At 44.6% G+C, this 25,064-nt stretch overlaps 1 protein-coding gene across 1 annotated transcript in view; it reads right to left on the bottom strand.

The window, feature by feature from the left end:
- Positions 1 to 214: 214 nt before the first annotated feature.
- The window catches only part of Gadl1 (glutamate decarboxylase like 1), a 178,174-nt gene continuing 153,324 nt past the window's right edge, over positions 215 to 25,064 (bottom strand). The window contains exon 15 of the mRNA XM_057767463.1: positions 215 to 1,948. Within this exon, the coding sequence (XP_057623446.1) occupies positions 1,775 to 1,948 (174 nt within the window). The 3' untranslated portion in view covers positions 215 to 1,774. The remainder of the gene's footprint in view (positions 1,949 to 25,064) is intronic.

Genomic DNA, 25,064 nt, shown 5'->3' with positions numbered 1-25,064 from the left:
CAAACAACAAACCCATACCTTGCTAAACATTCTTTTCCAATTTTTTTAGGTGTTGAATAAGACAGACCATTTCTAGTGTCTTCCATTAAGCTAAATTTCCAGGTGAATCTAGTTCACTTCTTAAAAATGTATTGATATCGCCCGTCGAAAAAGAACTGACAGAGAAAGAACTGCCAATCATGCACAGTGCTAACATGGCTTTTTATTTCACGAAATACAACTTATTTCAGGCATCGGTTTTAGGAGCATATTAGGTAGGCAGTTTTTAAAAGGTAATAAGAATCAAGTCATGCACGGATAGCTGCCACCACCAGGGAGTTTGAAGTAGTTCAGAAAATGAAGTGAAGATGCCCTTGATGAGTGGAGCTAGCGGCAAGACCACGAACTCTACAGTAAAGAGGCTCAGCGGGCACTACACAGTACACATCAGCTTCTCAACATTTAAATGGCGTGAGTTAGCGATACGGGATGAAGTGGTGTTCATCAATCCAACACCTGGTCAGCTCTCGCCATACAGCCTTCATTCTACACCCTCATCCCTGAATCCTGTCCGTTTCTTAGTCAAAGAGAACCCTCTAGAAAGAAATTTCAGACGATGGTTGGAGAGAAAGCTGCAATCATCTATGCCCATGAGAAGTGAAGTACTGTCATGGGACGGTCTCCGACGCTAGAGTCTCCTCCAAGAGAGACCACCAAAAATGTCCAAGTGACATGTCAGAGTTTGGGAAAGAGAATGCTGTTGCCTCGGACTTCACTTATGGTAACTTATTCTACCCCTACAAAGCTGAGAGCGAAGGTAAAAACTGCATTCCCAAGTCTAGAAGAGGGTCAGAGACCCACACAGATGTGCCGTGTTTGTTTCCACCCAGTGGCACATGTGGAGAAATAGATTAGTGTTCATTTATCACTGATAAAGAAGGCATACTACAAAGTATTTGGTTTTTACCCCCATCTCTAGCTCAGATAAATTAGAATAGATAATGATTCATTTGCACTCCTTGGGAAAAAAAATTCAGCCCAAATAAAAATACAGTTTTAGGCAGTAAAAATCTTGCACAGTCAGTGTGTGTGTGTGTGTGTGTGTGTGTGTGTGTGTGCGAGAGAGAGAGAGAGAGAAAGAGAGAGAGAGAGAGAGTTTGCCGTGTTTCAGGCACCCTGAACATTTGTGGTACAAACACAACAGTTGTATTTTTCAAAGCCTGGCTTTTTCTGGCAAAGCACCAGCCAAGGTTTTCCCTGGACCATCGTTTCTCAGATTTTACTGTGTGAAAGACTCACCACTTGTGTTTATTAAAACTTGGGGTGCTAGAGCCAGAGTTTCCGATTCGGATGGTGTGGGGCGAGGCTGGGGAGTGTGAGTTTTTAGTAAGTTCCTTGGGGATGTTTTTGTGGTGGCACAGGGGCCACATTGGGAGGTTTGCTGCTGTAGGCTCCACACTGCGTGTTTCTATGTTCTTAAATAAACAGTAAGAGTCGACGATCCAATATCCATCCACAGGCACTGTCTAGAGCCTCCTCAGGGTTGTTTCCAGGGATGACATTTGAGGGAATAATTTTTTATTGCTTTTGCTTTCTCCATTCTACAGCCGGTAGCAGGAGGCAGCCAAAGAACCCTTAGGAGTATTCGTTTAGCATTTTGGCTTTCTGGTGGGAATGGGAATGTTTGCTAATCTCACCAGAGGGGTTGTCATCTACCTAGGGTGTGTCCAGATGCGCTGGATCTGTGTCCCTCCCCAGGACAGGAGTGGTGCCTCTGGGGGAATGGAAGCCATGGCTACATATCCCTCCCTAGGCTGTCGATCTCATCCAGCAGGAAGTCCATGTCTTCCCGGCTCACTTGAGGGCTGATGACCACTTGGCGGAAGAAGTTGACCTTCCCTCGGTGGGGCTGGTAGCCCAGCATGAGACTTCCCTTCTTCATCATTTTCTCCTTAATGGCTGGGGCCACCTGCAAGGGGGAAAAGGGCACAGATAAAACCAATGGTCAGAGCATGTCAATTGACCTTTAGTCAATCGGTGTGGACCTCAGTCTTGTCCTCAAGTCTGACATAATAATAATTCATCGAGAGTGGACAGCATTTATACACCAAGTCAAGTGGCTGGGCTGTGTTAGTTCGCCTTTATGATACCACGAGAAGCTGCTGGAGGCTTGTCTATTTATAGAGGAGGAAGTTGAGCACTTGAGAGTCTTTGAGTTCTGTCTGTTGCTGGGATTAAACACTGCTAAAAAAAAAAAAAAAAAAAAAAAAAAAACACCAACAATTTCGGGTAGGAAGGAGTTCACTTCATTTTACATATTACAGTCCAGCATCAAAAGATGTCAGGACAGGGACTTGAAACAGAAGCCATGGAGGGACATTGTTTGCTGTCCCTTTCTTATACAGCCCAGGACCATCTGCCCAGGGAATGTTGCTGCCCACAGAGGGCTGGGACCGCCTACGTCAGTTAGCCAGGACACTCTTCCACAGGTATATTCAATATGATCTAGGGAAGTCGCTCTGTTGAGACACCCTTCTCAAGTGACTCTAGGCTATGTCAAGTTGACAGTTGAAGCTACGTAGGACATGGGGTCCCTTACTGAACCCGAAACTTGCCATTTCAGCTACTCTGGCTGGCCAATGAGTTCTCAGGATCTGTCTCTGCCCTCTAGTGGTAGGGTCATAGGTGAACATGGCTGTACCTGGCTTGAATGCCCTAGATGATTCCTGGTGAGCCTAGTTTATTGAATGGTAATGGGTACTTGAGCTATCATTCCTCTCTTTAAGAGAAACCTTAAGATTTTAAGCATTTGAAAATCCTCAATCTAAGGAAAATAAAATAAAACAAAAACCCTTTCCATCAAATATGAGAAAATAAAATGTGTTGAAATAACCAGGCTGGCTAAGGATAAAACAATTATATTTTATTTATTATAAGGGGAAAACTCACGAAACAGGAAACAAGAAAACCAAGCCCAGCAATGTCCCTCGGGAAAAGGCGCAGAGAGCCCGCACACGGAGGTGCACACCTTTTACCCTGGGTCCCAGTGAGGCCACGCCTTAACTAAGACCCACCTCTTAAAGATTACTGATTAACAAGGCTTTCCCCATCAAAAATGTATATAACTGTACAAATGAGCTTCCAGTTCCACAGCACAGAACCAGCTCTGACTCTGCCCATTTTTAATTTAAAGCAGGCATGCCCTGGGCTTCAGCCTCATTTGCATGTTTGTGCCCTGCTCACTTTCAGTGCTTCCAGTTCTTCTCTCAAAAAGGGCATTTCCTGCTCCACCTGGGAAGAGCATTTGGGACTTGACGCTGGCTTATGACACTCCCAAGGCTCAGTGAAGCTATTATCAAAATGATCTGTCAGACTGCCATGGTTTATAAGCAAACCAGAGGTAATTTTGCTTTAACCTTTTTCACATTTTATTTATTTGTGGGGTGCATGCCACTACCACATGTATGGAGGTCAGAGGACAATTTCTAAGAGTCAGTACCCCCTCCCTCCCCTACTAACCAACCAAGGTTGCCAGGCCTGGCCACAAGCACCTTCACCTACTGAGGCAGCTTGCCAGCCCCAGAAACGCTTCCTAATGCCACAAACTGCACACAGAAGAGGATATGTTTTTAATAAAAAGATGTGTTGGAAGCTTCAAATCCTGCTCTTGTGTCTGGCACAAAAGTACACAAGTTTCCGCAAGGCAAAAACTCCCGTAGAGACAGAAACTTCCTAAATTCAAGTTTGTTACTGGTTCTCTGGTAATAAAACATCCCTAGTCTCAGAGAAGGAGCCGAGCTGGGGTTTGACAGAGTACAGCAGGGAATTTACTAAAATTACACCCCAGAAAAAGTCACTGCTATGCACATAGTAAAGGCCTCCTCTATTTAAAAACACCAAGTAGCTAAGAAAGTCCCGAGGAGCCCCAAAGCCACAACCTGTTGAATCTCTAGCTCAAATCATCATGGTAATGGTAGTAATTATTACTGTTAACAAATATTTTGCCAGTTCTTTGTGCTTTGCAACACTCATTTCAGACTAATTTGAAAGAACCCATGTTTTTACTGTAAAGACCAGGCTAGTTTCACTGTCGGATTAACACCTCTGTACTTAAAAAAACACCAAGCATGTTTTGTTTATCAGGCTGCAAGGCAAACTCTGATACCAGGCAATTTTGATATCGTCTTTTGGCTAGCAACGGCGGAGAAACAGGCCTAATCTGGCAGGATGGAATATTCACAGGGGAAAAAAAATATGCACAAACTAAACGTAAGTACACGAGTCCCGCGCCTAAATGGAGCGTGCATGGGGAAAAGCAATTTGGCAAAGCTAAGATTGCTTTCCGGCTCTCAATTATTTTACCGCGGCGTTTCCTTCAAATTGTAAATCAAATTCTTTCCTTGTGCCTCAGTGCGCTTGGTTCCTGAATCTTAAGTGGAGGAAGATCCTGACATTTCTATTTCATTGCACAGCTTCCTCTCCGTGTTTCCATAGGATTTCTGTTTCCCCTCTTAAATTTCGTTCCCGTAACGACTCGGTCATTTCATCGGCATTCTGTTTGTCGTCTGCTACAACACTTGGAAGCACTGCGTATTTAACAAGAGGTGTTTAAACGGAAGAGAGCACAAGATAAAATGACTCTCCCTGACCAAGTGGAGCCATTTGAGAAGCAAGTGGCCTAGCAGCACCTCTGCCTTGAATGGAGATCAATAGTCATGTCCAGAAAATAACAGTGTTTTGAAAATGTGTCCATAAGTTATGCTAACACAGATATACAGCCCTGGGTGGAGTGGGGGCACACCTGTAATCTCAACACTCATGGAGGGGGGAGGATCTAGAATGCAAGGCTTACCTAGGCTACATGAGATCCTGTCTCAAAAAAATCAAAACAAGAGGCCTGGAGAGGTGGCTCAACAGTTAAGGACACTTAGTGCCCTTACAGAGGATCCAGGTTCAGTTAACAACACCCACATGGCTGCTCACAACCACCTGGACTTCCAGTTCCAGGGAGATCTGATGTCATTTTCTGACCCCTGTGGATTCCTGCACATTAATTCATAGCAGACACAGATACAAAAATTTAAAACTGAAGATCTTAAACTAAGTTCTAGTCAACATCCTCTCCCAGTGGAAATACATCTTTCTCCAATGGAGTCTCATCAGCCACACAAACTGTACAGAAGACCAGGCCCCATGCCCAGCAGGAGAGGACCAACCCAAAATAGACTCAATGAGGTTTTTAGAAATTGTTGGATTTTTTTTTTCCCTATAATGCTTTGCCTGGGCATTTAAAAAACTTTACATATCTTTTGTATATATGTGCATATGATATATATACATACATACATACATATATTGTCTGAATATACATAATAATACATACATACATATGTGTGTGTCTTCCACAGGCAAAGTCGGGATATGGGACATTGCCATGACAGCCTCCCTACAATGTCTGATAACATTTTGTCACACTGTTACTTTTGTGACAGACTACAATAATTAGGTCATTGAGCTAAAAATCTGTTAAACACTCCCATTGTGAACTATATCACTCATTTCTTTAAATTAATATGCTTTAAGTCAATTTTAATTTGCACCTGGTCCCTCGCCCCACCCCACCTCCCACCTTTTTGTCCCTCTGTGACCATCTCTTGAGATCTGAATCTTCAGAAGTGTGAGAAAACCACAGCTTCTGACTGATTCCTTCTCCCCAAGCATCTGCTGCATCCCCCTGTTCGTAAGACGACAGTCTTTGCTCCTTAGTCGGTTTAGACACGGGATCTCACACCTCATGCATGCTGTGACTACACAATCTTTCATTCAGGCTCCAACTTTTCTTCCAGCCTGGACAATGCAAACTTATTTGTTCCTTCAGAAAGTTGAGCTGTCATTGATCACCTTAATGGTGTTTCGCAGCAGAGCCACACAGCTGGAAATTTAGAGTGGATAGAAATGACTTTCTAAGGTTTTCTAGAAAGGTCTGTGTTTACACAACTATCCAGAACACAGGTCTGCTTTGTGGGTGAAGAAGCTATTTCTGGGGGTTGAAGACATGATCATGAAGCCCAAGCTCTAGAGTATCTCTAAATTTCCCAGTTCCCCAGCAGTCTGCCATGTATCTCGCTATCACATGGAGCTTGAGGAGCAAGGCTAGTGTTTCCTACAGGTGTTTTAAAGCTGCAGGTCACCAGGCTTCAGACCCCTTCAGAGCAACTGGGTTGAGATTTGGAGAGATAACGCCTGGTGGTCTGTAAACTCACAAAGGAACTCCAGTGTTCTTTGAGAATCAAGGAATAGAAAGGTCTCCTTGCTGGGGTGTCTGCAGAGGCAGCAGCAAGGTAAGGGAAGGATGAGGGAAGGGCATTGTGGCCGGAAATGCAATCCCAGGAGAGCAGGGGGCGGGGATGAATTCTCCTCTTCCTGGATTGCTTATGTCCATTTTCCACAAGAAAAACTTTCAAAACCGATGACCTTTGGAGAAGTTAGCCAAGTTGTTTGTTAATGGTAAAACTTGATAAAGTATTCAAAACACTCAAACATGCCCCAGAAAACAATGGGCATTTTCATTTTGAATGCTTCAAGAGTCAATTTTCTCCTTTCAATGTATTTTCTGCCCACATCTTAGGATCTCACTTGCTTTAATTTTTTACTTGTCTTACTCCTTTGCACAGTGCACTTGCCCTGATACCCCTGCCCCATAATTTAGAGTTGAAATATATCTGTGTAAGTCTCTCAAGTTTAAATGATATAAAATTGGTGATCTGTCGCCCATGAAATCACATGCATCTAAAAGATGGTTTCAGCTTGGCAGAACACGAAGAAATGGCTACATTTCCCTAGACACGCCTTTTTCAACTATGAATATTTTTAGCCTAATTTCTCTCTAGAGTACATCTGAAGTCAAAATTAATTGTGCCTCCATATCAAAAAACTACCCCATTCATGATTTTTCTAACACAAGTTAGAAAAAGACAACACAAGAGCAGGTATCAAAATGAGGAGTTTAGGGTCTTAGTGACTGAAAGAGGCGGCTAGCTTCACTGGTGGTGTTTACATCACAGAGGCAACCACGGCAGACGTTCCAATAAACCTACTGTCAGCCATATATTTGAGGCCAGCCAAAATGAACAGTCATAAAAACAAAGGAAACTGAACCGAAAGCTTTAGCTGAAGAATGGACACAATAAACATCCTGCACCCCCTATAAAGCAAAGCTTAATACTCCATTTTGTCCCAGCAGCCAGTTGAGCTAATAGCAGCTGAAGAGCTGTTTGGGGTCAACACCCACATTTCCACCTACGTTCAGAGATTTTCTTTGTGCACCAAGAAGTGAGGCATAGCTCAGTAAATTCCAGCAGAGGCAGAAGCAATGGCACAGGGGCTTGAGAAAGCATGTCAGGGGACTAGGGGAGATGGTGAAGTGCTTATTACAAAACACCATGAGGATCCCAGATCAGATCCCAGCACCCACATGTAAACCAACTGTGGTGGGGTGCCTACAATTTCAGAATGTGGGAGGCAGAGACAAAAGGGGATCACTGCATCTTGGGTAGCAGACTGGCATTGTAAATTTGATGAGCTCCACATTTGGAAAGAGAATATTCCTCGAAAAATAAACTGTGGGAATACATCCAATGTTGACCTCTTATTACAAACAATCATACACACAGACACACACACACACACACACACACAGACAGACAGACAGACAGACAGACAGGGAGAGAGAGAGGAGAGAGAGACATACACAGAGAAAGACAGAGGGAACAGAGAGAGGAGAGAGAGAGAGAGAGAGAGAGAGAGAGAGAGAGAGAGAGAGAGAGAGAGAATGTCAAAGCATTTAAAATTGCTGCAATGACCATGGAGTGCTCCTTGCATTTAGTGTCCCCAAGATCATGAATATTAAATAACCCATAAGGCTTGAAATAACCCAGCCCATGGAGGAATCTTGTTGCCTCAAATGTTAAGGTGTCTTTGTTCAGCATCGCTTGTCAGTAGTGATGCCCTGACACCTGTGAGTCCTTCCTGTTTTCCCCATGAGTCACTAACCTTGCTGTGGACCAGAGAAAATAACTAAATTTAAGGGTCAGCAGAAGTGGAAAGCTGAGAGTTGAAAACGGTTTTCATGTTTCTTGAGGATTCTTAAAATGATCACTTGGAAAAGATCGCTTCTTTGAAGAGTGAGCAAACAAGAGCCCATTCCCATTTCTTTCTGGATCCTATGAGGCGATGGTCCAGTATCTCTGCATCCTTCCCTTGGCTATCTCAGCAGAGACAAGGGCTTTCCTCTCTGAATTGATGTCTGATACAGTAAGTGGCCAAGTGACACAATGGTTAGCCACACAAGGACAGCATTCAAACCTCACCGGTAGAGCTAGGGATGTAGTCCAGTGGCCAGATGCTTGCCTTAGATGCATAGAGCCCTCAGTTCATCCTCCAGGAAAGCAAGCAAACCTTGGGGATGGAAGGACCATTTGAGAAGTGTGCTAAGGTAGATGAAGATTCTGACTATCACAGATTATCTCAGGGCAACTTTCTTTGAAAACGGTATGTGCACTCATCACTTGGCATGAAGTAACCATGTGCTGAGATTTTGGTGACTGATTTATTCCATGCCAACAAGCTTCTAACAGCAACCAAGGCTCTTTGGGGCCTTAAATACAATGTCTCTGCCTAGTAACTTAGGAATAAACCTGCAGCCATTTAGATGCCACCCTTAGACCATGAGCCAAAATAAACTCTTTTCTTAAGTTGCTTCTTTCCAAATTCCTGACCCACCAGTATAGAGCAGAAAACAACCGTTAAAAATGGCAACCCTTAAGGGAAGCAGCTCCCAGGAAAATCTGCCTGATACCAAGTTTGCTGACCTGAGTTCGATCCCAGGAACCAACAGGGTACATCAGGAGAACAAACTGCTGCAAGATGTCCTCTGAATTCCACACATGCATTGTGGCAACTGTGGACACACATGTATGATGTGGGATTTCCCTCTGTGTGCTGTGAATATCATTGGTTAATAAAGGAACTGCTTCGGGGAAAACTAAATGGAATGTTGGGAGAAAGGAAGCAGAGTCACAGAGAAGCCATGTAGCCTAGCCAGAGACAGACGCCCAACTTTAGCTGGTAAGCCACAGTCACGTGGTGATACACAGATTAATAGGACTGGGTCAAATTAATATTTAAGAGTTAGCTAATAAGAAGCTAGAGCTAATGGGCCAAGCAGTGATTTAATTAATACAGTTTCTGTGTGATTATTTCAGGGCTAAGCAGCTGGGAACATACAAACGGCCCCCTCCTCCAACACATATGCACTCACACACACACAAACACATAAGTAAATGTGATAAAAATTTTGAAAATAAAAATGACTACAATCGATAACATATGAAACAAATTGCACCTGGAACATTAAGTTCAGATTTTATTTGTATAAAAGTGTTACAATTTCGAGCTTCAAGTACCATCTTTTACTTTAGGTTAGCTCTTAGTTATAAAATAATATATATTATTTATCATAATAGTATGTAATATATACATTTTTAAAATATCGTAATGAAGTCATGTGGAGTAAAGGGGTGCTAGTTTCTTGCCTCTGGCTCTTATTCTCCAGGTAGGAAATACTTTCCGTCCTCAGCTTTGTGTGTGGATGATGGCAAAATTCTGAACAGCATTCAGCCACTGCCCTTCTGTTTCACAGAGCCACAATTACACAACCTATAATAAACGTGTTTAGTATTTTCTCTTTATAAGTATTTTAAGGTCCATGTCTCCCACCATCCCTGCGTGGCCCAGAGGCACATTAACTTCAGCTGACACTACAGGGTTCCTCATTTGCCACTGATCTCATGTGGAGGGAAGGGTTTCACAGTCAACATATGTTACTCCAACACGTCACCCCAGACCTCAGCAGGTACTGCAGGTGACCCCTCTGCCTTCTGTCAGGGTTGAAGGTCACAGAACAGGTTTGTTTTAAGTCAAAATTTCTAAAGTTCACATCCTTTCTTTACCTGTGGAAGCGGGAAACACAATTTCAGATTATATTGTTTAAATGCATTCAGAGATAGGTAGGAAAAAATGAAAATTACACTCTAAGGACTGCTTTTTACTTGGCTTATAATATAATGGATTCTACCGTATGGAGCCCTAAAAAGTGAGACCAGGGTGGGACGCTGTATGCGGCACAGGCTGGCTGATCCATCTCTCCAGACAGGGCCCCCAAAACACTACAGAAATTGCTTCAGCCTGGGAGAGTGGATTATTGTAAAGATTCATGAAATAATCCTCTCATCTTTAACACATCTCTGACCCAGTTTGGGAGAGCACCTTTCATGCCTCCTCCTGCTTCGCTGACCTCCAGGACGCTGGGTCAGGAGTATCTGCATTTAACAGGCCGCTTTCATCTCTGGGCTCACAAAGGAGTCGGGTTTTTTCTTTCCAAGGGAAATTGAAACTTATATTACTAGGCAGCAGTTCAGGAGATTTTACTTTCTATTTTATAACCACGGCAAATGGAAAGCGGAAACATGAAACAACAGACGTGTCTTGACACAGCACACTGATTGGAGTAAAATGGAAAAGCCATCGCTCGACCTGAGTTTACCCCTGGGTGGATTATTCACAAGTTCTAGGTTTTCACTCTAGAAGGCGATAGAGAAGCGTATGGCAGATGGGGGTGAGACTGGGTGGCTAGAATGAAACACATGAGGACAGCCCAGGCAGAGAGGAGAGGGAGAGAGAGAACCTCTGACTGTAGGGCCTTGAGAGATGGTTACAGGCAAGATGGATGCTTGCTGCTAAAGCGAGAGGCCCTGGGTTCAGTCCCCATGAACCTCCATAAAGATGAGACTGGGGGAGTGTGCTTATAATCCCAGTGCTGGGGAGGCAGAGTCAAGAGGATCCTTCCTGTGCTGGGGAAACAGAGGCAGGAGGTTCTCTGAGGGTTTCTGGCTAGCCAACCTAGCTAAATTGGAGATCTCCAGACTCCACAAGAGACTTTATTTCAGAAAATAGTGTGGAGAAGTGATTAAGGAAATCCTCTTTATATTTTGAATGGTAGAAAATTGGTGTGTTCTGCACCAGTTTGTGAAATACCCAAAATGGTGAATCACAGTTTTGTCCCACGTGGACAGAGGTTAGCAAATAAGACTTGAGTGTTCCCTGCCGTATGAAGAGACTCCTGGGTTATATGGTGATCAGTCTTGTGACTGACAGGCATCTTTACCTTCTTCTCCCAAGCTGTGAACTGATACATTGCCCTGCATTCTCTTGAATGTCTTCTCTCTTGAATAATCAGGCACAAATGTGCCCAGAAACTGTGGTAGTCAGTGTCCCATGGCTGGGACAAAGCACTTGAGGTGGTACTCTTTCCAAAATGCTGAGATGCCCTCCCCATATCTTGCCCTCTTGGGCAAAGTAATGACCTAAGTCTCTAAGAAGGGCATCCTTTCCTGGATGACATGACGCATCACCAAATCTCTCACACGACCTTACTGTAGGTGTGAACACTACTCCAGTAATGATCTGTACTGAATTGGGGACGTCACCTTCAGCAACATATGCTAGTCAGCTCAAAGGGACCCAGTTCCACCATACAGAGAAGGCGCTCTGGCTTGAATGAGAAATGTCCCCACTGTATTTGTAAACTGTGCCCAGTTGGTGGCGCTATGTGGAGGTGATAATGGACTGTTTAGGAAGTGCAGTCTTGCTAGAGGAAGTATGTCACTGAAGGTAAGAGTTGAGGTTTTACTGCCTGGCCCCACATCCTGCTTTCTGTCTGTTTCCCATGTGCAGATGGAGATGCGATCTCTCACTCCTTCCTTTGGCCACACCTCCCTCAGAGCTGTCATGGACTTGCTCTTTGGAAGCATAAACCAAAGTCTAGCTCTACTTGGGTTAAAAGATTCCCCCTCATCAGTTCTCAGAGGCATTTCAGAGGCGTTTTGTGGTGGCATGCATATGACCTGCGCTCTGGAACAGGCGTGTCTATAGCAGGCGCCACTCAGATAGACCTGAGTTTGTCTTGCCCCTCAACTGGGGCTCATCACCACAGGGCTGAATTAACTGAATCACATGGAAAGCAGGTTATGGGTCAAATCAGTCCAAATCCAGCTTTGTTTTTTTTTTTTGTTGTTGTTGTTTGTTTTGTTTTGTTTTATGATGACAGACAGACCACAGCCATAAGCAAGCCATGCTCCCTATAGGATTTTTGCACCCAAACTCTCAGATGGTGTGAAACATCTTTACATGGATAAGCCTCTCGACCTCAAGCACATCTCTCTCTCTCTCTCTCTCTCTCTCTCTCTCTCTCTCTCTCACACACACACACACACACACACACAGAGACAGACACACATACACACAAAAAGACACTCACACACAATCATACAGAGATACACACAAATGTACAGTCAGACAGAAACAGAGACACACAGACATACAAACACACAGACACACAGTCAGACACACACACACAGACAAACATACACAGACACAGTGTCAGATTCACACACTCACAGACACAGAGACACAAACACACACAGGGATACATAGACACTCTGACACACACACACACACACAAACTGTCTCCTTGACTACTGACAGCAATGAACCAATTATGCACAGACTTGTCAAAATGATCATGTGTCCAGCTGTCTGAATAAGAAAGAAAAAAGAGGAGGAGAGAGGAAGAGAAATGTGGAATTGACTTGAATTGGAAGCACAACTCTTATTCATTTTAGCTAGTGATGAAGTCACATCAATTCAGACATCTCTTTGTACATTTTTTTTTGCAAAAAAAATCTTCAAATCCAATTTCTTCTGAAAAGACAGCCTCTGTTATATTTTCTGAATCAGTCGAATGCGTGGGTATTTTTTAAAAAATTATATCATCAGTTGCCTTGAAAGGAAGGTCCTAGACATGAAATGTGAACAAAATATTCAAACGAAGTTCAGGGTTTAATCATTTCCACGAATTTATCTCTTTTAAAAAAGATTTATGTGCATTCTTGCCTCTGTGTATATATATAGGCTACATGAGTACAGGTGACCTCAGAGGCCAGAAGAGGGCGTTATCTCGCCCTGGAGCGGGAGGTACAGGCAGCTGTGAGCCCCTGACACAGGTGCTGGTGCTTTGCAAAATAGTCACTGAGCCATCTCCCCAGTCCCAAATTCATTCTGCTTTATATTTTCCTTTCTCACCTACTTGTTCTTTCTACCTAAACTCTGAATTTCACCCTTGTCACAACGGTGGCCTGCAGATGGAACTGACTGTCTCCATTATGGAGTCTGAGTGAATGTGTTCCTGATTCACGGTACCAGCAAGGTGGCTGGGGTCACTAATGATGGGCCTCTCCAAACTTCCTGCCGATCACACAGAATTATTCTAAGATTTAAGAATGATTCCCGTCAAGAGCCACCTCAAAAATATTTACAAGGATGGCCTATCAAATACTCAGCAACATGCGGACCCCATTGCTCATCTGGAGGCATCAAGCAGAGTTGGGGAAGGGAAGTCTCAGGGAGATGGTTGTGTCTGGCTACCTTCCCCTGGACCAAAACATTGGCACAGAGGCTATGGGTTGATTTGGAACGCCATCTAGTGAAGAATTGAGGGAAGTGCAGAGATGTAGAGAAAAATGCCACTCAGTCCTGATAGAATTGTTTCATGCGTCCCTTGGGACTATTTTAACTAGTTCTGGAAATAAGGCAAGTCTGACTTGATGGTGCCTACCCATCGTCACAACTACTCAGGGGGCTGAGGCAGGAGGGTCGCAAGGTCAAGGTTAGCTTGGGCCACTGAGTGAGTTCAAGGCCTGAGTGGGTAACTTTGGGAGACCTTGTCTAAAATAAACAAACACACAATTAAATAAGCAGCCGAATAACAAAATGTGACGCTATGACAGAGGCACTTTCACAGGACTTGCATGGTACCAGCTTCAGTCCCTAGTGGGAGGCGCGTGTGCATGCGTGCGTGCGTGAGTGCGTGCGTGTGTGCCTGCGTGAGACAGGGTCTCTCATTGGTCTGGAATGCTACACGTGAGCCAGGCGGGGCCTTGCCAGCTTCTGTAGATTCACCAATCACAGCACCAGGATTCCAGGCACAGGCAACTTCCCCAGCTTCTAACCGGGTTCTAAATGAAGATCCTCAGGCTTCTTCGACAAGAGCTTCACTGACTGAGCCATTTCCACCTCCCCAGCCCTGTGGCTTTTTCAGTTACAAAGGAGTCGTTAAGCACAATGGCTTTAGCACAGATCGGATTCACCTCACCGTCCTACTCTTCCTGGCTTAGTGCTCTTGGACCGGATTCTCTCAGATCGGAGTTAGTAGAGCCATAATTTCCTCCCACAGGAAAATCTGCCCCTGTGACACAAATGGCACCCAAGGGCCTGAGAAGCCGGGCACTGGGGTGCAGGGATTTTGAGGCAAGCATCTGCCGAGCATGGTGTTTTTCAGCAGAGTGGTCGGTGTGTAAGAGGTCCTGGCTAGCACAAAATTAAAATTTGTCTAGACTGCAATAGTTTTTATCACAAGACAATCGGTACCAACAGCGCCTACTTTGCAGTGTTCTGCACTCAAAGGGCACTCGATAAAAACAACACTGTTTAATAACTCATGGCGGCAGCTGAAATTTTAACCTGGGAGGAGAGCCGAATAGAGCCCAAGGATTCCATTTTGATTTTTTTCTATATAAGCCGAGTCACTCATTTCTTTAACTGTTGAACCTTTCACCCCACCTTCCAATGTCTTCTCCCTGAGTCTGGGTTTGGGCTCTCCCTGAACTGCATCGAATTCTCACAGTGAAAGAAAAAAGCAAAAGAATAAATCTCCCAAACTCAATACTGCAGTGAATTTACCAGAGCTGGCCCTCAGTATTTTCTGACTAGTTTACCTTTAATCATTCTGATTTTGAAACAAACATAGTCTCCAACAGCAAGCAACCCCACCTGACTTTCTGTGTCAAACTTGCTTTCTTCTTTTCCCGGTAGCCTAACATCCTACCTCTCTGAGTAACTGACCCCAGTCAACACCAAAAGGCCAACCGAAGGTGTCAGTCCTCAAGAGACAAACTTTTGTTTTTCAATACAGGGGTTTCTTGGCTGTCCTGGAACTCGTTCTGTAGACCACGCTGGTCTCGAACCCAGAGATCAACCTGCCTCTGCCTCCTAAGTACTGGGACTAAAGGTGTGCACCACCACTGTCCAACCATACTTTTTTGAGACAAATTCTCTCACCTGGAGCTAGGCAGGTGGGCCAGGCTGGCTGGCCCTTGAGCTTCAGGGACCTTCTGCTCTCCCCCGCCCCTTTCCTGTAGCTAACCAGAGTCACAGTGTGCCTGGCTGTTTGGAAGTGGGTGTCGGGAATCAGTCAGGTTCTTTTGCTTGCAAGTTGAGCATCTTACTCTCTCCAGCTACCCGTTCCCAGTCAGAACTTTTTAATTTCACTTCTCGTGTTGCCAGGTCCTCTCTTTCACATGGAGCAAGCAAGGGTCCACGGATCTCAGAGTCTCAACCAGTCCAGAAAGCATGGGTTTCTTGCTACCCTTTGATCTTTCTTGCTCTATTCAGAAGGCTGAGAGAAAGCTGGTGTCTCCCGTACTTCTTTCTTTTGCCAGTGGCTAACTAGCTTTTATCGTTAATACGGTCACACACTTCCTACTTCTTGCTTACTTTTAGCAGTAAGCAAATCTTGGGGCATTTCTTCTAAAAGTCAGCATTTCAGGTCAACAGAAACACTCTGAATTCGGTGGCTGAAGAGTGTACTGACATCTCAATGACACTTTCCTCATATGTCTTTGCAGTCCTTAAAGTAACAGAGAGTGAAGATTGGAAATTCCTAGTCTGCTAGGGAAGCACCCGGGAAGGAATAGCTTGTTCAGTGATCCACTCTCCTGAGCTTCACCTAGGCATCTGACACAGAGAACCCCAATGCAGGGTGAATGGGATCAGCACGTCATTGCCCAGGAGAAGGGCTAAAACCATGTGACAGCCACTGAGATATAAAAGGTGATTAAATGTCACCAGTGAAGAATACAGTGCAGGGGAGAACCAGGACACTGGTTAGGGCCATTTGGTGACAGGGCTAATCTTCATTGTCAACCTGACTAGAGTTAGAGTCACCTAGGAGGCACACTGGTGAGGGCATTTCCCAAAGCGATTCGCTGAGGAAAGACTCAGCCTGAACGTGGGTGGCAGCACCTTGTGGGCTGAGTTCCTGGTCTCATCCATCATGCTCTCCTTCCGGGCCTCTGTCATTCTTTTCCCTCCATGGTGGACTCTACTCTCACAATCACTCCCCGATGGTCAGTTTCTGTTCGTCACATTTGGTCACAGCAATGAGAAAAACAACCGCCATTCCAGTGGGAGACCATTGTGCTGTAGACAGGGTTTGACACAATTTGACATCACTCTGTCTTATAGGAAACTTACTCAATTTCTGGTTCAAATCTAGGACTTGCAAGTAACTCCTACCCCATATTTCTTTTCCCATAATACTCCCTTCACCTCTGCTCTGACATACGTTGGTGACCGGTAGGGTGAGGCTTAAACGTGCAGCCAGAAGAATACATAATTAGAGCTGCTTTGCCCAGGGAGCCCTGATTTATGTCAGTCTGCAGTCATGGCTACAGCATCCACTTCACTTCTGAAAGTGGCCTGGGTTGGAACATTAGCACACTGTGTATTTAAAAAATTATTTTCATGTTTTCCTTGTGTATATGTGAGTGTGTATGTGTGAGTGCAGTGCCTGTGGAGTCCAGAAGAGGGCACTGGATAGCCGGGAGCTGGAGTTACAGACAGTTGTGAGCTGCCTGAGACATGGATCCTCTGTAAGAGCAGTACTCACTCTTAACTGCTGAACCCTGTCTTTAGCCCCATCCCCTCATCTTACAGAGGCTTCAGTCGTGGATGGAATGGAAAAGTAGGCATGCTACACTGTGGGCTTCTGCTAGACCCACAGAAGAATATGTGTGAAATGTCATCATACATATTGTGTTAATACCAACTGATGTTTCCAGATGCTGCAAGGGCCTCTTAAGTGAGCATCTCTCCTTCTCATTCCTTTCTCTCCATAGCCAGTCTTTAGTCGCAACTGCTAAAATGGATTTTGAATATCAGCACACCACATGCATACACACGGGTATGTATAGTTATCCCATGGCTTCACGATGACTGAAATTCACATGAACTAGTTTAATTTTAATCTTACTCAAAAGTTACTAATTTAGGGCTGGATGGTTCCAAGATGGAAAGGGCATCTACTGCTCTTTCAGAGGACCTGAGTTCAATTCCCAGCACCCAGCTAGGATACTCACAACTTCCTCTCACTCCAGCTCCAGGGCATCTTACACCCTCCAGCCTCCCTGGGCACCTATGTGTACACATACACACACACATATAAATAAAACAAATCTTCAAAAATTACTAATCCATTTGCCCAATTTAGCACACTGACTTTTCATTTACAGTGAACATTAGGGCCGTGGGGCTGGTAATCAATAGGGTGTCATATTATTTTATACGTGATTGGGAACTGTGGGAAAGCAATTGACCCACTTTGTGCATACGTGGTGTGCTGAAATTAGTAATTAGCTGTTGCAAATTAAAAAAGAAGTCTGCATTGAGACAAAGAATCAAGGAACCCCTTCATAAGCAAGCTGAGGGCATCAAACACAATCCCTAAAGCCCCCGACTGACTGGAGGTCTGCAGAAGACAGTCTAAGACAGAGATTTAAAGAGACACAGTTTGAGAGAATGCCTGACAGGTTTACTGGGGAGCCTCCCCACGTGCTCCCTACTGAAGCTGTGTCTCAAGGAACTGATGAAAAATAATTAGATTTCTGTGGTGCTGGTACGTCCCCCATGGCCTCACCATTCCCCAAGTTCAGGTTTTGGAGGAAAGGCCTGTGGAAACCTTGGCACAGATATTTGATTCGTGCTTTGACACAAATGTAAAAATCAATAAAGCGAAGTCTTGTTTCCTTCTTCCACTCCCCAACACACACACACACACACACACACACACACACACACACACACAAGCTCATTTTTGTGTTCTCGGTTCCCAAAGAGTGACTAGAAAGGGATGGTGTTAAAATTTGTTAAAAATAAATAAATAAAAGATTCAATGATGGTTATTTGCATAGGGATGACAGGGGCGCTGAAGGGACAGGGCACCTGCAAAGACTGCCAGACACCCAAGGCTATTGCATCACAATTCCAGGGAAACTTCTCACTGCTTGCCCAAGGAGTCATTGGGATGGTGAACCTTGGGCTGTCTCCTTGAGACTTAGAATCACCATGGCAACAAACCTGTAGGTGTGTACAGGAGGGCATTGAGTTAACTGGGGGAGGGGGGTCATTTGGGTGTCACCATTTCTGGGTTACCAGACTTCATGAGCTGAGCACCAGCATGCATCTCTCTCTGCTCCCTGACTGGGGTGCAGTGTGACCAGGACCCTGAGCTCCTGCTGCCCTGTCTCCCCTGCCATCAGGGGCTGTAACCTCAAACTGGGAGCCAAAATAACCTCTCATTTTCTTTAATCGTTTTTGTAGTATTTTCTCACAGTGAAGAACAGCCCCCACTCAAGGGTTTCACAGAAAACAAGAGAAGTGATCATTAGATTTCTGCGGACAACTTCAGGACTGTCCCCAAAGATTTTCTTCCTTCCCCTGTGACAAAACTGAAACCAAACACCAACCTGGGAAGGCTTGAGAGAAAAGCCTAGCTTTTGTTCCCAAAGCTGCAGGGCCTGGTTCTGCCTCTCTGCTGGTTATAAAGTGCATGCTAGCCACAAGATCCATCTGGCAGTTCAAGCTGGTTTTAAACTCATAGCAATCCTCCTGACTCAGATTTCTGAGTGCTACGATCAGAGGTAAGCTCCACCACACTTGACAACAATTACCTACTAATATGAATATAAGATGACCTCGGACTTATGGATGAAACTGGATATCACTGACTTTTCTAAACCAACCAACTCCCCTGTCCCTCAGAAAACCAGTCTGGGGGAGGCAGAAGTGACCATTCCATGCTTTGTCCTTCATAATCTGCTCCCCTTAAGGATCTGAGAGTTAGAAGAAAATGGTCCTTGAAGTATACAGCATAGCATGGAGACAAGAGTGGAAATGGCAGAAAGAACATTCTAGAAAAATATCTCCTCTCTTTTAGTAGAGTCGTGTGTATGTGCAAAGTGCTGGGGTCCAAAGGGCTGTTTGCTAACATTGGGAGATGTCAGTGACATGCTAAAGCAATCTAAATCAAAAGTGCTTGCACTTGCAGGTTGCAGTGGTATAAAGCACACCTTTCACACCGACACTCACTTGGCAGACGGAGGCAAGTGGATCTCTGTGAGTTCAAGTCCAGCTTGGTCTACATAGTAATATCCGTGCTGCATAGTGAGACCCCGTCTTCAAAAGCAGTGTTTGTTCTATTTAAGCCAATGGAGACAATTATTCCTTAAATTCTCAAAAATGTGGCTACTAAGCTATCAGTCCTATAGGTGTGCTGGTGGGACCTTGGACTCAGCTAGGAATTGGGACTCTCACTCTCCCCAACTCTAACTACTTCTCAGTACTCCATTTTTGTGTGTATGAAATTATTAATGTTAGGTAGTTTCAGATGTGTAAAGGATACATCTTAATAATCGCCTTCTCAAATCAACTTCCTTTTTAAAAATAAAAGATTGCTTCAACCCATAAACAGACAGTGCTTTCCCCTATGGGCTAGGCAGTGACTTAAGGCCACACCAACTTCAGTCTCCTTAGGTGAGCAACCCAAGTAACTCTGGTTTGTCCTACTGAGCAGAACATTCTAATGCAAAGGTTACTGCAGTTTTAGTTTTGTGTGTGTGTGGGGGGGGAGGAGTCCAAATTCTTTGAATCAACTGGCTGCAGCTTCTGAAGCCTTTGTAAACAGAAACATCTGCCCCTTGGCCTGCCTCTAGTTTGATGCATTGTGGGGATGGGCCTTAGAAGGCATGGCCTGCCTGTCCTGTAGGGCGTCCCTGCTGGACCCAGCCTGCTCTCCACAAATCCGACCTTCACTGAGCAGTGCTGTTCTCCTGTGCCTCTCCTGGGTACAACAAAGTGACTTTGTGAGGTGTTATGCACATTGCAAAGACCCCATCTCGGGCTGCAAGCAACAGGAGAGAAATCACCTGAGGACTGAGCAGGAGAGGGGAGGCCATTCCAATGTACATCACATGTCCTGCACATAATAATATTTTCTCCCTCTGGCATTTATTCCTTCAGTTCAAAAATTCTTCCACAAAATGTGTGTTTAGATCCCTAGCTCCATTTTTTAAAAGATCAGTTTCTGTGCAACATGCCTTTAGCTTGTTATATTGCTTAATGTGGCTTCTGCTTATCATGTATTTGAAGTTTTCTACATTTTAACTTTAATAATATATATTAATTTATAAAAGCTAAACATAGAAATTCTCTACATGTTTAGTAAAGTTAAATTATGAAAAGTTCCTTTTCTGTTGCTGAGATAAACAGTGATAACCAGAAACTTAAGGTACCAAGGGTTTCTTTTGGCTTACAGTTCTAGAGGGATAAGAGTCCCTGGTGCGGGGAAAACGACAGCAGGCAGGAGGCATGGTGGTGACAGAAGACAACTGAACAACCACATCCTCAAGCACAAGAGGGGAGACTGTAAACCCTCAAAACCAGGCCGCAGTGATGAGCTTCCTGCAGCAAGGCTCCACTTCCCCCAGGGTCCATACCCCCGAACATCACCACAAACTGAGGACCAAGTGATCCAATACCAGAGCCTATGGGAGACCATTTCTCAATCAAGTCTAATGCAGTCTTCTGAACTCCACCTTCATGTACATGTTCATGCGTTCACACACGCGCGCGCGCACACGCACGCACGCACGCACACAGCCTTCCCTCTACCACTGATTGCTGAGCTCTTCCTCCCAAACCACTGAGGATCCTCAGATGTTAAAAAGAAAGACTGGGCCAATATGCTACCAGCGGTCCAAATACAAACCACACTGAGAAGCTATTCCAACTCTAGCTGTCTCTTAACTCTCAGACTCCCCCAGGCAAGTGTTCCTATGCAAGTTTTTCTTACATCGTGAATTGCTAGGGCAACAACAAGGCTTACTTGTACTGCAACTCCGTCTGTGAGGTGCCCCTCTCAATCTCCTCACTTTAATGGTGCTATAGAAAAGATGCCTGGAACCTTGAAGCTCCAAGATGAAGAAGGACGGTTTGAAAGGATATTGGGAAGTCATAGCCAGCTAGGGACTGAGAACCACTTGCCAGTCCAATTTTATTCAGTATCTTCCTTCCTCAAGTGATAAACCTAGTTTGTGATGCACAGGGTTTTCTGGAAAGTTGTATGTATATGTCTGTCTGAACGTATGCATGCGAGGTGTTAGCAAAGGTCAGAAGAGGGCATCAGATTGCCTGGAGCTGGAGCTACAGGCAGTTCTGTTGCACCTGACCCAGGTACTTGGAGCCAAATGAAGCCCTATGGAAGAGCTGGAAGCTCCCCTAACTGCTGAGCCATCTCTCCAGCCCTAGTAAAGATCCTTCCAATGAGGGATAGAGAAAGACGCATCGGTTTGTCTTTCAAGTGTGATGTTCTTCTTTTACGCTTTCTCCTGTGTGGAACAGGATAGGGAGTCTGTTGTTCTATTTTTATCTATATGTCAAGAAAACCCAACAGGGAAGTCTTTTGGGAAGCAAATGGGAATTATGTCCAAATGATAAAATAAAACTTTTCATGTAATAATAGATCTCTCCAGGAGAGAAGAAGGGGGCATTCTGTGGCTGCAGTTTTGAAAGCAACGATGAAAGCAGCAAGAAGCCTGTATCCTAAATGGCTGTGGAAAAGGGCGGTGCCATTTCAAGGTCAGCGAGGACTGCCTACAGCAACAAGAGCAAAGGGTTTAGATGCCACAGCTAAACAGTGAGGAGTGCGTCACCGTCACCTCCATGGATAAATACCTAAGCCTCACTGAGTAGAAGATTTGAATGTAAATAAGTCAAGAATACCAAAAAAAATATATATATATCCAAGTGTCTATAAAATTTTACTGTCCAAGAGCTCTGGTTTTGTCTAAGTTGAGGCTTATTGAGCAAACTAAGCTTCGACTTGTTTGCTGTGGTGATCAGATACCAGCAAGTAAAGAAGTTGTAATTACCAAGTATTTTCACTAAAAACGAATTTTCGTCTTGCTGAGGGGCAACAATCACAGGGTAGTGGTGTGTTTGCTTGCTTGCTTCCATTTGTTGTTTCTCCCTCCCTCCCTCCCTCCCTCCCTCCCTCCCTCCCTCCCTCCCTCCCTCTGTCTCTCCCTCCCTTCCTCCCTTCCATCTTTCTTTCTTTCTTTCTTTCTTTCTTTCTTTCCTTCCTTCCTTCCTTCTAAAATACTTTTCTGAAAAATAGTCTGGCATGTGCTTTGAGAGTATTTAAAATTGCTAACAGATGAAACATCCAACATGGGCAACGCAAGAGGCTTCCTTGAGAAAGCACAGCAGAGGAGAGCCACCTCAACATCACTGTAGAAGAGTCTAGAAGAATGTTGTCTGCTTTAGCAATAGTCCATCCAGAGAGCTATCGAAAATTTTTACAAAGACTGGTCCTTCACCTCGGCATATAAAAAGATAGGTGTCACTGTGGTAGGGTGACCACAAATATGCACTGTCTAACACCACATAGTTTTCCCTAAAGCGAGTTTGAAGTTCCTATACCATCAAAAAGATACAGCCTATTGCTACAGTATATCCTAGCCATATTTGCCATGTGAATACCCAGAGATGATTATTTATTGCCTGAGAGGTCCATACAGAGATGCTAGCCCAATAAGATCATCAGCCAGATTCCTTAGAGAGATCAGATTCTTATTATTAAAATGATAAGAGTGTCTTGGAAGAAGACGGTACTATAAGAAACTCAGGGAGGCTGGGGAGGTGGCTTCATGAGTACAAACAATTCTTGTACATATGGGAAGACTAGAGTTCGAATCTTCAGCAGGGAGGAAAATGCCAGGTGGCAATGGCAGTCTATCTAGAATCCCAGAACCAGCAAGATAGAGACAAGGACACCTGACCAAGTTGTCTGACGAGATGAGCTGAGTCAGCCAGTTCTGGGTTCACGTGAGAGACCCTACCCTGAGATATAAGATCGGAAGAGAAAGGAAAGACATCAGATGTCAATCGTGTACTCTACACCATGTACACCTGCATACGCACATACACATAAAACACACTTATAAAATAAATGGAAAACATTTAGGATTTCTTGCTTGCTTGTTTTCTTGAGCTCTCTTAATTTTGTGGTGCTCAGGACTGAACTCAATTCCCACTGGCTAGATAAATGCTCTATTGTTGAACTGCATCTCTGGCCCCCAAATTTGGAATTTCTATGTAGAAAAAAATGTTAATAAGCCCAATGCCAGCATTAGGATAAATATAAGGATAATTCAGGTATATAATTGCATATTAATATCATTAAATATATTAAACCGGGGGTAGATTAAGATACCTCCTCTCTGGCAGCTTCTTGGGCCTGTACCCTGGGCGGTCTCTCCTCCACAGTGCCATTGAGACAGGGCCCTGTGCATCCTCTCTTTAAGAAATGCAGGTGGTAGAGAATGCACACTGGGAATGCCAGTAACGCAGTGACGTATTCGTCTGTCTGCGTTCTCCACTTGACAGGAAGGAAGGGAGCCCTCCTTATCCACGGCCTCGCAGCCTGAATAATCTCAATATGGATTCAATAACTGCATGAGTGAATGAAACGAAAGATAGAACCCAGAAATGTTGCCTCATGACAGAAAAATGTTTAAGTCTTTTTAAGGCGCTCTCTGTTGTTCCTGGTAGCGACGGAACTGAGTTTAAGTTCTGCCTTCAGATTCGGAAGACAGTATTTCTCTGTTTCTTCACGTTTGCGTTGTGAATAATAAAAACAGAAGTATGACCTCATAAGACTCTTATATGTAACCCCTGAGATTGTGGACGTAGAAACATTTATCAAGCCACAAAACGCACTGCATAAAGCTAAGAAGTAAAATCTTTATATAAAGTACAATGATTGAAGTCACAGTATTGAGTAGCTAATGATATTAGTTGCTTTCCGCATGGATATGGCCAAAGCCCTCCCAAGAAGCAGCTTCAGGGGATGGGAGGATGGTTCAGCATCTACAAGTGCAGAATACTCTTCCAGGGTACCCAAGTTTGTCTCCCAGAACCCATGATGGGCAACTCACAACCATGTAACTCCAGCTCCAGGGAACCTAACATCTTCTCCTGGCCTCTGTGGACACGTGTATTCACCTGAACATACCCCCACACAGACACACACACACATAGCTAAAATTTTAAAACAGCATTTTAAGAGGCAGCTTAAGGGAGGAAGGGATTATCCGGGCTCACAGTTTGAGAGGTATAGCCCATCAAGGTGAGAAAGTCTTCACAACCCGCGGACAGGTGTGGGGCAGGCGGTCGCATTGCCTCTGGAGAGAAAGTCTTCACACCCCATTGAGTGAGGGGTGTGAGGCAGCTAAGAACCACAGCACGCACCCACCACCACTGCTGCAACGTGATTTTCAAATTCCTCCATGAAGAGACATGGCGGTCCCTTCCTCCACCTAAATTGGGCTGATCTGGCAGTATCACAGAAGTGATGCTGTGTGGGTTCCGAGGGCAGACCTCAAGACTTCTTACAAATAGCCCTTTGCTCTCTTGGGAGCCTTCCTACCCCAGGACCACCGGCCTGGAATACCTACCAGAGGATGAGGGATTTCACAGCTGAGAGCCCAGCTGTCCCAGATCAGACCCCAGCAGTTCCATAACAGCAAAACTTCACATCTGACCCACAGGCAACTGCAGGGGAACAAAGCCCGGGCCAGCCCAAACCAGAAGGACCACCCAGAAGATAGCTCCACTGAAAAACCTATAGCAAATGCTGAGTGGGATGGTTTATTTGCTTTGTGAAATAAAAGCTAATTTATGGTTCCACCATAAGTGCACCTTGAAACTGGTTCTGGAAGGTAGGGTGACACAAGCAGAAGGTGTGTGTGTGTGTGTGTGGTGTGTATGTGCGTACGTGGTGTGTGGTGTGTATG

Source organism: Chionomys nivalis, chromosome 4 (assembly GCF_950005125.1).
Source record: "Chionomys nivalis chromosome 4, mChiNiv1.1, whole genome shotgun sequence".
Lineage (NCBI taxonomy): Eukaryota > Metazoa > Chordata > Mammalia > Rodentia > Cricetidae > Chionomys > Chionomys nivalis.
The sequence above is the reverse complement of the archived record's forward strand: the minus strand, read 5'-3'. Positions and strand labels throughout refer to the sequence as shown.